This window comes from Pseudorasbora parva, chromosome 8 (genome assembly GCF_024679245.1).
Source record: "Pseudorasbora parva isolate DD20220531a chromosome 8, ASM2467924v1, whole genome shotgun sequence".
In the NCBI taxonomy this organism is placed as follows: domain Eukaryota; kingdom Metazoa; phylum Chordata; class Actinopteri; order Cypriniformes; family Gobionidae; genus Pseudorasbora; species Pseudorasbora parva.
The window spans coordinates 1,650,344-1,664,185 of record NC_090179.1 but is presented as its reverse complement, the minus strand read 5'-3'; the positions used below and the strand labels follow the sequence as shown (position 1 = coordinate 1,664,185).

The window sequence follows — 13,842 nt, the reverse complement described above, 5'->3', positions numbered from 1 at the left end:
ACAAATGTATCCATGTTTACAAGGCACGCTCCCTGTGCCAGCATGTTGTCACATTGGTTATTTTGACGAAAGTTAGCCTATTTTTAGGCTAGTCTTAGTACACAATGTAACTACAGAAAACTACAAGTTTTAAATAGGAAAAATATCAAAACCCTTTGGTAATTTTTTTGAGCAGATGCTAACGGTTTAATCAGATTACATACACACACTCACAAACACACACATATATACACAAACACACATGTTGGTTTTTCGTGTTTTATGGGGACTCCATAGAAATAAAGACTTTTATACTGTACAAACTGTATATATGTTACAATTATAATAATTTGCTGCAATTATTATAACAGAATTTCTCATCTAATCCTAACTGATGTATTTTAACAGCATGAACTAATGAGTATTTATGTAATAATGTGTTATTGTTCTCTACAGGTTGAGTGAGTGTGGTTTCACAGATGAAGGTTGTGCTGCTCTGGCTTCAGCTCTGAGATCAAACCCCTCACACTTGAGAGAACTGAATTTGTCTGAGAATAATCTAGGAGAATCAGGTGTGAAGCTACTCTCTGATCTGAGGGAGGATCCAAATTATAAACTGAAGACACTACGGTAACAACAGTTTTTAACAGTTTCCATCATATTTTTATTTAAAGTTCAAATGGCGGTTTTTCTCACTAGAAATAAAAGTAAATTGTAGCAGTTTCAGTAACCATACCTGCAAACTTGTCGCTTTTCGGCGACAATCGCCGTTTTCTTGGTCAATTGGGTCATTTACGTGAATCGCATAGAACCGAAGAGTTTTTTTTTGTGGGGTGGGGTGGGGGTCTACAGTTCTGTAGACTAGACATGCGAAACACTATTGGATAATTCTTATAACTGACATTTCTCTGGGCCAATCGGAATCTTAGCTCACTTGCATCAGAATCTTGAAGCACACAGCGGCTATCGAGATACCACGCGAGTCTGACGGATGGAAGTAAGCAAGCTTAGTGTTCAATTCAAGCATGGGCGTAGATTACGGGACGTGTCCCCTGCACTTTTAATAAAGTGTACTTTCATCCTTCGCACGTTAACTGGGTCTCCCCGATCCTAGTCGACCCACTCCGAGCGGGATATGAACCGGCGTTACCTGCGCGAGGCCGGGCAAGTTAACAGGGACGCTAAAGAGAGCTTTCTCTACCTCGATTGCGCTTCTTGAGGTCACAATCAATACATGAATACACGATAAATACATCAAGATTTAAATTCAGAGACAAAAAAATAATCTGTGCATGACCTGTCATATTATTCGTATCTAAATATGAGGAGGGCGCTTTCACAGAAAGTCCAAAAGCGGATTCGTAGAAACTTTGTCACGCTGGAGCTGCAGCTGAAGGAAAACAATCGTTATGAGTGATGAAACGTGACGACGACAATCAGACGATTGCGACAATATATGCTTTATGTGTGTTTTTCAAGCCGTCTCAATAGGCTATTGATTGACTATAAAGCAGGCCTATATCATATGAATAATGCAGTGCTAACTGACAGCTTTTGAAATGTTTTCTTCTGCTCACCAAAGCTGCATTTATTTAATCCAAAATACAGTTAAAACAGTAATATTGTGAAATACCATTACAAATGAAAGCAGACTTTTTCAATGTGAATATATAGTAAAGTGTGATTTATTCCTGTTATCAAAGCTGAATTTATCATCATTACTCCAGTCTTCAGTGTCACATGATCCTTCACTAATCACTCTCAGATGAGGATTTCATAATCAAGAAACATTTTTGATTATTATCGGTGTTGAAAACAGTTGTGCTGCTTAAAAATGTTATGGAAACCATGATACATTTTATTTTTCAGGATTCTTTGATGAGAAGGTTCAATGGATAGCATTTATTAAATAAATTATCTTTTGTAATATTAAAAATATCACTTGTGATCAATTTAATGTAGCCTATGTCTGATCAACAAAAGTATTAATTTCTCTCTTTTTTAATTTTACCACAGATGTGTGAATGGTATGGTGTTTTCCGCAAAAATGAAGCAGCATGATCATGAGCAACAAAACTGTTTTCAACACTGATAATAATCATAAATGTTTGTTGAGCATCAAATCCTAATATGAGAATGATGAGTGACACTGAAGACTGGAGAAATGATGATAAATTCAGCTTTGATCACAGAAATAAATCACACTTTACTATATATTCATTTAGCGAACAGATGATGTACATCAGAATATTATTTCATTGTATTACGTTTTTTACTGCATTTTTAATTAAAAAAATGCTATATATATATATATATATATATATATATATATATATATATATATATATATATATATTCCCGCCCAGCACTGTCACCTTTTTTACTCTGAGTTTGCATGTCTGGTAACACCACGTGTGTGTGAATATTAAGATCATCAGATAATTAGTCTTAAATTCCACTTTAGTTTCTGTAGATCTCTGTAAGTTTAATATAAGTTTAATTCTGCTCATAGTGGTGAGTGACTTTGAGCATCAGATAGAAGCTATATTATCATGTTTGAGGATGAATTAATACCGTTTATCTAGTTAGTGCTAAGTTTTCTATTGAAAAGATGCGACAGACTTAATGTCTTATACTGCAAATGTGACTTTGTGCGTTTTATTTTAGGATTGAGTATTAGATGACAGTCTGATCTTCTGCTGATCATCTGATGGCGAATAAGGATCCACTACAGAGACTCACAGTCAATAGAATCAACAGAGACTGAAGATACAGTGACTTCACTATTATTAATCAAGACTTTATTGAGAACGGATCATTAACCATTTTATTTGTATAAACGTACAGTATAAACTGAAAAGGTCTGTGTTTTGTTGCAGAGATAATATAGAGCCTGAATGTGTTTGTGCTTTACTAGCAGGGGGAGACAAATACTAAAGAAAGATTACTTTACAGTAATGGAAGCTTTAGTGTATAACACTAGCTCATGCTGATGACATTTATTCTTCTATACTTGTGTCATAGCCTGCGATTCAATAGGTGTCATCATCGCACAGTCTACATACATGTCCTACTCAAGTTCATTAATGTGACGTGTACAAACCCTATTCCAAAAAAGTTGGGACACTGTACCAATTCTGAATAAAAACAAAATGCAATGATGTGGATGTTTCCAATTTCAATATTTTATTCAGAATACACCATAGATGACATCAAATGTTTAAACTGAGAAAATGTATAATTTTTAGAGGAAAATAAGTTGATTTTAAATTTCATTGCATCAACAAATCTCAAAAAAGTTGGGACAAGGCCATGTTTCCCCCTGTGTGTCATCCCCTCTTCTGTTTATATCAGTCTGCAAACGTCTGGGGACTCAGGAGACAAGTAACTCAAGTTTAGGAATAGGAATGTTGTCCCATTCTTGTCTAATTCAGGCTTCTAGTTGCTCAACTGTCTTAGGTCTTCTTTATCGCATCTTCCTTTTCATGGTGCGCCAAATGTTTTCATTTCAGTACCCGGATCCTTCTTCTGCGCAGCCATGATGTTGTAATTGATGCAGTGTGTGGTCTGACATGTTGAAAAATGAAAGGTCTTCCCTGAAAGAGACGCCGTCTGGATGGAGCATATGTTGTTCTAGAACTTGGATAGACCTTTCAGCATTGATGGCCTTTCCGGATGTGTAAGCTGCCCATGCCACACACACTCATGAACCCCAGACCATCAGAGAACAGCTTCTGAACTGAGCGCTGAGAACAACGGGGTTGGGTTGTCCTTGTCCTCTTTAATGCCTAATGCAGGTCTCACACAAACCTCTCGTTTCGTGTCTTAGGCCATCAGTGTGCACTTACGATGGGGGATTGTTTAATTTGGACTTCTCTGTGTATGCTCTTCAAGGTGGTGACCATAGACCTGCATTATGTGAGGCACAGACAAGAACAGTTTGACTCCTACATACTCCTACATCTCAGATGCCATGAGGTAAGCTACAACATATCAAAATTTAATTTCAAAGTGAACTATCCCTTTAACTTGGTATATCAGATGGCAACATTGTATTATGTCGTCCTTACATTTCAGTTGTATTTTCAGTTTCAACAAAAGTGATTTAGGATCAATGTCACATTGTAACATTGATCAAACAATATTACCAAAGATTATTATTATTATTATTATTATCATTTATTATTATTATTATTATTATTATTATTATCATTTATTATTATTATTATTTTGTTAAAGGGTTAGTTCACCCAAAAAATGAAAATTCTGTCATTAATTACTCACCCTCATGTCGTTGGACACCCGTAACACCTTCGTTCATCTTCAGAACACAAATGAAGATATTTTTTTATGAAAGCTGATTGCTGAGAGAGGCTTCAGAAAGGCCTCCATTGGCATTCAGTATATTTCCACTGACCTACTTTCAAGACCCATAAAAGGCACTAAAGACGTTGCTACAAAGTCCATCACACTACAGTGGCTGTAGATTAATTTTACCAAGTGACAAGAGTGGTTTTTGTGCACAAAAAACTCAGCTGGAATTCACGCGATAGCGGCGCTCCTCCTCTTCCGGGGTCATGTATTCGAACGGCGTAGCTGCGTCATATTCTCGCATGTGTCGAGTTCACGTCAATAACTCGGTGGATAGTCATTATTTTGATTTTTGTCAAATTAAATGTTGATACACTAATCTAACGAGAAGAGACACGATATTGGGCTCATGAGAACCAGATGATATTTCAATGATGAAATATATGTCTTTTATTCGACTGAAAGCCATGAAATGCAAACCAGTGCAGGTCCTTTTTGTGATGTTTTAACGTCTAATCATCTTGTAATGAATGCCACTTCAGTTTCTCTTTCTGAGTATGAATTTTAATATGCAGTAAAGACAGAACAATATAATGCAAGCACTGTAAAAGATCAAACTCAAACTCCGTCAGGCAGATGTAATGAGACGGCTTTTCACCTCGAGGATAAATATTGTCATTGGATTATCTGGTCCATTTCAGATCAGATGGTGGACCAGACAAGCTCAACACAGCCCTGAATGTCAGCGGAGACCATTGCCCTATTCATACACATTGGCCCTCATTTATCAATCTTGCGTAGAAACTGGTGTATATGTTGGCGTAAGATTTGTTCTGGCCAGTAAATTTATACTTCACGAGAAAAGCAATGTTCGGCACGATCATCTGCGTTTCTCTGTATTAACCACGCCCACATTAAATGCCTGACCAATCACACAATAGTTCTCGGACACCCACAAGAAAAAAGTTCTGCTTAAGGCTGCAACATACTTCGCAAGAACAGAGAAAAAAGTTCTCACTCCCAGGGCTGCGAGAACAAAATGACATCATTTTGTTCTCGCAACACTGGTTCGGGAGTTCTCGCAGCTTGTTCTCGACACATCACCTGAGCAGAACTTTTTTCTTGTGGGTTTCCGAGAACTCTTGTGTGATTGGTCAGAAACTTACAAATGGGTGTGGTTAATGCGGTGAAGCGCTTTCATTCATTCAAGCTTTTGCATTAGCGCATTGAATTAAAAAAAAGTTAAGAATGGATAGTTTTGAGGAACAGCTGGCCAAGCGGTAAGGAAGTATGAACGTCTTTATAATACATTGTGTAAGGAATATAAAGATATGCAAATGGCAAATAATTTGTGGAAAGAGATAGCCCAAACGTTGTCCACTGATGTGAACCTCTGTTGTAAAAAATGGAGATACCTTCGGGACAAATTCACTAAAGCCAAGCATCATATACAAGAAAAGAAGAGTTGTGACCCTGGCGTTAGGAAATTGATCCCAGCACTGTACACCTCGTTACAGTGGCTCGATTCTTACATTAAACACAGTGAAAAGACCACCAATTTGGATGTTTCACAAGTGGAGGTAAGCAATGGAGCCAGATGGTGTTACTTTGCGAGTGAGAAAGACTGTGAGTAAAATATACTAGCAATGGTTGTCATTTAATAATAATGATAATAATAATAAGAAATGATACCATGATTGTCACATATTAATAAAATAGATAGGTTCATCCAAATAAACACTATGCTGGAAATATGTGAGGTCTGTTTGCTAGACACATGTAAATTAACTGATTATGACTGTGGTCATAAAAGAGGACCCTCTACTAAAAATATTTCATAAACCAGTGATGAATATTGAACATGAGGCTGTAGTGTGTAATGCTATGTGTACACAATGTTCTAAATCAGTAGTGCATATTAAAATTAACTGATCAAAAAAATTAGTTCCAGATGAGGGACCATCATTCACCCCTGTGACCCCAGACCCAGACTCCATCCCATGTCAGACTCAGTTCCCAGCTCCTCACTATTAGTATGGCAGACCTTGGAAGCTCAGTTCTTGTGTCTCCATCAAAATTTGTAGCCCTACCCACACCTACACCACAACCACCAAGTCCTTGTGAATCAACAGCAGTTCCCAACCAACCTTCCACTATCTCCAACTTCACCTGCTGGTCCAGCTCCAAGACCCAAGAAAAGGAAGCAAGGCAGCTCGGCAAGCCTTAATTTTGAAGCTGCACTTGCAGCTCTTGACAAAAGAAGAACCGAGCGGGAAGCTGGGCGGCAGAGAAGGGATGCCATGATGCAAATGATGGACCCCTGTGGCAGATACGTCCTACATGTGGCAGATTGTATGAGGACACTGCCACCAGAACTGCTGTCTGGTTTTAAATGGAAATTGCAAAACTCAATGCATGAGACAGAGCAGAAAGTTGCCCTGCTTGGCAACAATAATGTAGAAATGTAAGTGCATTCTACAGTTGGGCTGCACAATATACAGTATAACATGTATTATGTTATTTATTGTTCTATGTATTATTTATTTATTTATTGTTACAATGTTATCAAGTCAAATACTAATTTCACAAAGAATGACTAGTATCACATTAAGTTTTTCTGTAAAAGAGCATTGAAATATCGCAATATTTGTTACATTATCACAAATCATATTTTTTCAATATTGTGCAGCCCTATTCTACAGTGATTTTTGGTTTACACCCCCCCCCCCCCCCCCCCCACACACACACACACACACACACACACACACACAAAGTGCTCTCTGAACCAGAGGCTGTTAGGGTACATTTTTATGTCCAAAATGTGAAAAAAATTAAACTTTGTCATAGCTTAACCTCATCCAAATATAGCCCCTCGATGGTCCTCTGCAGGTCATTTTGGATTGTTGCTCCTTTGGATGACAACAAACAAATTGATTAATGCCAATTTCAGTTTACAATCAGCCTCTTTTCAGATGCCCTGTACAAGAGCAGAGCCTATGAATCTTAAAATATCCCATCAAATAATTTTTTTAAAGTACCTGAGGTCCACTGCTGGACTGTGTCTTGCTGTAGAGATAACTCAGCTGTGAGTTTCTCCAGGTCCTTTGTTGCCTCTGCAATCCTTTGTACAGTCTGTCCAAAAGAAATATCCTTGTTAACAAATGCTGAGAATTTAAAAACAAAAATGTTATTATACATATTTTCCTAGTTGTACCTTGATATGATCAAAGTTATTCAACTAAATATACAAATAAAATGTATGAATTAGGTTTTATTTAATTCTATAAACTATAATACTGATCTGCCAACACTGTCGCTATATGATAAATTAAAATAAGCTGATAACATCACTGTTTTCTCCAGAACGACTGTACAGCCAAATCTAATTTTTTTGCCATCACATTAGAAATGTGTCCGAGGGCGGTCCGCCTTGCTCTGATATCATGCTGACGTATGTCAAAAATCTCTCGCGATGGCGAGGCGGATGTGTCGGATTCTGCAGTCGAGCGCAGCTGCTCTCCACCAACTGCGCTGACCAAAAGCATGATGGGAAACAACTTGCTGACGACACAGCTTAATGCTTATTGGTTTAAACAACCGTGATGTAAGGCTGTTTTTTTATGTTTGATTTTAGAACTCTGATATCATGTTTTTATGTGTATAAATTATGTGTGGATATTCTCAAACTCTCGGAGAGTGCGATCTCTCTGTGGGTTATGTGATTGTTGTCAAATTAATAAAAAATATATAAAAACATGTGTAATTAAAGTAAAAATCCTTGATAAACAGGCCTTTCGAATGGAAATAAATAACAAAAACTTTGGGTGTCTTGTTTATAATATTTCTTTTCATATAAAAGCAACAGAACTTAAATAACATCCAGTTTATCAGCAACAGAGCGCACGAGTGTGAATTCCGCGATATCTACAACTGATCTCGCAGGTGTCTGATCCACTACGAGAGGAGAGAACTGTCCGGCTTGCCTGAACTTTTTTCACTCCTCCCCTCACTGCAGCCGCGTAGTCTCGCCTTTATTTCAGGCGAGGCAAGGCGCATCTCAAACAAGCCTATTATCAGTAGCTTCCTCTGTGTGATAGACCTTCTAAGAGGTGGCTCTGTGAATGATGTAAGCGCTTATTGATTATTTTCTCATTCATGGTTGTTTGTAATTTCCTAAGTCATGTAGTGTATTCATATATTCCTTTATATGTTTATTTGTTTCTTTGATCCCTAGACTTCTGTTTGTTTATATTCATTCTTTGTGGTGTTAATTTCACTTGAATAAACTAGTTTTCTTTAACTAGAAGTGTTGTCCGCTTTCCCCTTTTTATGTTGCGACTTTCAACGAGCGGGTCGTAACATAAATTGGGCGCTCGTCTGGGTACTACATGCTTAGGAAAATGCATAATGTGTTAGTGTGTCATCTGTGTGACTGAGTAGACTCCGGGAAGTTAGTGTTCTCATGGGGTTAGAAATCCTTCCATCGAGGCACTATTTGTTGTTTTTGTTATTTTGCCTTTCTTATTTTTGAAGGTTATTCTGGGCGGAGGCTTAATCTCTGTCAAGGGTATGCTTCAGGCTTTTGGTTTCATTACCAATTGTCTGTGAGTTCAGCGTTTAAAGCCGCCCTGAGCCCGGTACACCTTTGAAGAGCAGGTAGGTTAGTTAGCTCTGTGTTTATAGTTAGCTGGAGTCTCTCTTTCATATAAGATGGCACTATTGCTCTTTCTGTATCTGTGTTTGTGATGCCTACGGAGGTTGAAGATAATCTGAGAAACGACTTGTGGTAAGTCTTTATTTATCTTAACTACGGTGGCTTAGATTCAGAGTGCGTATGTATGATGATTCCTGACGGATTTGTATTTTTCACGCTCTAGTGTTAGTGGCATCTCACGTGTGATTTAGTTTAGTGGCGTCTCGCGTGTGTTTATATTGTTGTATGCTCTCTTGCTTCTTTTGCAGAAATGGCGTTGGTAATTTACTTCCGAAATCTTGTTGAAGAGATGTACGAAGGAAGAGCTTTTACAGATTGCCGACCGTTTTGATGTTGAGGTAACAAGTAATGATAAGAAACTTAAGGAGACACTGATTAAAGTTGCGAAAGCTGCGTTGGTCGAGCGGGGTGTTTTGGAGGTGAGAGCTCATGTTGATACTGATGTAGATTTAGCCTCTCCTCTTTTTGGTCCTGATCGACATTTTAAAATGAGTGAGATGTCATTGCAAGAGAAACCATTATGTGTTGATGCAGAAAGATTTCGTACTGAGCGTGATGCGTGTGCACTCAAAAAGAAAGACTTAGAAGATGATTTAGAATTAGAGAAGTTACAACAGCAGTTCGAGATGCGGAGAATGGAGTTACAGTTTGAAAAGGATGAGAATTTCAGTTAAGAAAGCTAGAGCTGAATGTAAATCCAGTTGAAACTCCAGTTCACGTGTCACCTGTGGAGGCTGTGTTCACTGCTCCCGGTTTTGATGTTTTTAAAAACATCCGATTAGTGCCGCCATTTTTAGAGAAGGAAGTAGAGAAGTATTTCTAACATTGAGCGTGTTGCAGAGTCTTTGAAATGGCCAAGGGAGTTTTGGACATTACTCTTGCAATGTGTATTAGTCGGTAGAGCACAAAAAGTGTATTCAGCGTTGACTATAGAACAGAATGGCGCTTATGATGTTACGTCTGCTGTTTTACATGCTTACGAATTGGGACCTGAGGCATATCGCCAGATATTTAGGAGTCATTTTAAGGCTGAGAAGTGCACGTATCTTGAGTTTGCGAGAGAGAAAGAAAATCTGTTCGACCGTTGGTGTTCCTCTTTAAAAATTACAACTAAGGAACAGCTTGGAGCTCATTCTTCTGGAAGACTTTAAAAACTGTGTTCCAAGTGCTGTTGCTATGTACAGTATTGTTCAAAATAATAGCAGTACAATGTGACTAACCAGAATAATCAAGGTTTTTCGTATATTTTTTATTGCTACGTGGCAAACAAGTTACCAGTAGGTTCAGTAGATTCTCAGAAAACAAATGAGACCCAGCATTCATGATATGCACGCTCTTAAGGCTGTGCAATTGGGCAATTAGTTGAATTAGTTGAAAGGGGTGTGTTCAAAAAAATAGCAGTGTGGCATTCAATCACTGAGGTCATCAGTTTTGTGAAGAAACAGGTGTGAATCAGGTGGCCCCTATTTAAGGATGAAGCCAACACTTGTTGAACATGCATTTGAAAGCTGAGGAAAATGGGTCGTTCAAGACATTGTTCAGAAGAACAGCGTACTTTGATTAAAAAGTTGATTAGAGAGGGGAAAACCTATAAAGAGGTGCAAAAAATGATAGGCTGTTCAGCTAAAATGATCTCCATTGCCTTAAAATGGAGAGCAAAACCAGAGAGACGTGGAAGAAAACGGAAGACAACCATCAAAATGGATAGAAGAATAACCAGAATGGCAAAGGCTCAGCCAATGATCACCTCCTGGATGATCAAAGACAGTCTGGAGTTACCTGTAAGTACTGTGACAGTTAGAAGACGTCTGTGTGAAGCTAATCTATTTTCAAGAATCCCCCTCAAAGTCCCTCTGTTAAAAAAAGGCATGTGCAGAAGAGGTTACAATTTGCCAAAGAACACATCAACTGGCCTAAAGAGAAATGGAGGAACATTTTGTGGACTGATGAGAGTAAAATTGTTCTTTTTGGGTCCAAGGGCCACAGGCAGTTTGTGAGACGACCCCCAAACTCTGAATTCAAGCCACAGTACACAGTGAAGACAGTGAAGCATGGAGGTGCAAGCATCATGATATGGGCATGTTTCTCCTACTATGGTGTTGGGCCTATTTATCGCATACCAGGGATCATGGATTAGTTTGCATATGTTAAAATACTTGAAGAGGTCATGTTGCCCTATGCTGAAGAGGACATGCCCTTGAAACGGTTGTTTCAACAAGACAATGACCCAAAACACACTAGTAAACGGGCAAAGTCTTGGTTCCAAACCAACAAAATTAATGTTATGGAGTGGCCAGCCCAATCTCCAGACCTTAATCCAATTGAGAACTTGTGGGGTGATATCAAAAATGCTGTTTCTGAAGCAAAACCAAGAAATGTGAATGAATTGTGGAATGTTGTTAAAGAATCATGGAGTGGAATAACAGCTGAGAGGTGCCACAAGTTGGTTGACTCCATGCCACACAGATGTCAAGCAGTTTTAAAAAACTGTGGTCATACAACTAAATATTAGTTTAGTGATTCACAGGATTGCTAAATCCCAGAAAAAAAAAATGTTTGTACAAAATAGTTTTGAGTTTGTACAGTCAAAGGTAGACACTGCTATTTTTTTGAACACACCCCTTTCAACTAATTGCCCAATTGCACAGCCTTAAGAGCGTGCATATCATGAATGCTGGGTCTCATTTGTTTTCTGAGAATCTACTGAACCTACTGGTAACTTGTTTGCCACGTAGCAATAAAAAAATATACGAAAAACCTTGATTATTCTGGTTAGTCACATTGTACTGCTATTATTTTGAACAATACTGTATCTAAATGAACACAAAGTGACTAAAATGTCAGATGCTGCCCTTATGGCAGACAAATTTGTTCCCATCACATTTCTAGCCATGCGAATGATCTGAGTAGGTCTAAGTTAAGTCTATCAGTTAAGAATAAAAATATGGTTGCACGGCAGAATGTGTTAACCCCCCTTGCTGAAAGTAGTTCAGTTATGCATTTATGCATACAAAAGGTGAAATGGTTGTTTTTATTGTAGAAAACCAGGACACAAAATCTCAGACTGTGGGATTCTCAAAAAGAAAGAGAGAACTGTAAAACCTGTTAGTTTGATTTCTACAGCGAATGAAAACTCTCTTCTTGTACAGGTAAATAAACAGGGTGAACCGTTAGATATTACTGAGATGGAGAATGTTAAAACCAGTGCTGATTTCACACCATTTCTTGCTGAAGGAATCGTTTCTTTGCCTGACTCTGTGCCTGTTCGTATTCTCAGAGATACAGGGGCGGGGCAGTCATTCCTGCTGGAAGGACTTTTATCTCTGTCTGAACGTACTGCTACTGGATCTCATGTGCTGGTCAGGGGACTTGAGATGGGTTACATTCCACGGTTACCGTATCCATCTTAATTCTGGAATTGTTACAGGAGATGTGGTGGTGGGAGTTCGAGCTATGCTTCCTGTCCCTGGTGTCATCCTTGGAAATGACTTGGCCAGAGGAAAGGTTTGGGAAAAGTTTGATAGAGATTATCCTCCTATAGTAATATCTGATGTTGAGAAATTAAAAGGATCATCTGATTGTCTTTTATTTCCTGCATGCGCGATCACTCGTGCAATGGCTAAGAAAAGGATGTCAGACAAGAATGACCACGTTCTTAAAGATACCTTTATGGCTCCGCTTAACTCTCCAGAGTTTGAACCTAGCACTGCCTGTTCAGAAGTTGAAGAGGTGTCCGCCATGGAAGAGTTACCATCTAATGATCACCAGATTGAGAAGTCTGATTCCATTTCTGGAACTCCATCGATTTGTGCTGATCATGTTTGTACTTTTTCTTTGTCTCCACTTCAGGGTGTGACCCGAGATGAATTCATTAAAGCACAGCAGGTGGATGAAACACTACAAGAAATGTTCTCCATAGCTGCTGGTGGTGGAGAGAAGGAATTTTCATCTTTCTATTTTCTTCAAGATGGATTACTTTGTAGACAGCAGCCTATGAGTTCTGATTCTTCTCTTGATCCTAGAATCCAAATCGTTGTTCCTCTTTTCCGTCAGGGTGTCCTCCAGTTATCCCACCAGGGTTTTGCCGGTCATATGGGAGTATGGAAGACGTATGAAAACTCTGAGGAAGTTTTATTGGCCTAGAATCAAGAGGAATGTGATACATTACATCTGGTCCTGTCATACCTGCCAGATGACAGGAAAACCAAATCAGAAGGTTCCAGTAGCTCCTTGACAGCCTATTGCTGTCGTTACTACTCCTTTTGAACATTTGATTGTCGTTTTGTGTCGGTCCCTTACCTCGATCTAAGGCTGGACACGCTTACTTACTATCATGTGTCAGTCTACACGTTATCCTGCAGCTTATCCTTTGAGATGCATTACTGCAAAAAGTATATTGAAAGCATTAACGAATTGTCTACTTTTGGTATCCCGAAAATTATCCAATCTGACCATGGTTCAAATTTTATGTCTCGACAATTTTCTAAAGTTATGCAACAACTAAAAGTAAAACACGTCTCGAGTGCTTATCACCTCCAGAGTCAGGGATGTCTGGAACGATTCCATCAGACTCTTAAATCCCTTCTGAGATCTTATTGTGTTGAACTTGATCATAACTGGGAGGAAGGACTCCCTTGGATGTTGCTAGCTGTTCGTGAGGTGGTACAGGAAAACATCGGTTTCAGTCCAAATGAGTTGGTGTTCGGACACACTGTCAGAGGTCCCATTACTGTTTTGGCGGATGAGTGGACATCATCTCACCCTCCTGAGACCGTTCTGGAATATGTTAGTAGTTTTCGTTATCGACTGTATGTAGCCCGTGCTATTGCTTTAAGAAA

General features: G+C 38.7%; 1 protein-coding gene across 1 annotated transcript in view; it reads left to right on the top strand.

The window, feature by feature from the left end:
• Positions 1–6,925, top strand: part of LOC137084028 (NACHT, LRR and PYD domains-containing protein 3-like) — a 34,444-nt gene extending 27,519 nt beyond the window's left edge. The window contains exons 6-9 of the mRNA XM_067449936.1: positions 436–609; positions 2,647–3,776; positions 3,874–3,957; positions 6,236–6,925. Coding sequence (XP_067306037.1) covers positions 436–609; positions 2,647–2,659 — 187 coding nt within the window. The 3' untranslated portion in view covers positions 2,660–3,776; positions 3,874–3,957; positions 6,236–6,925. The remainder of the gene's footprint in view (positions 1–435; positions 610–2,646; positions 3,777–3,873; positions 3,958–6,235) is intronic.
• The last annotated feature ends 6,917 nt before the right edge of the window (positions 6,926–13,842 follow it).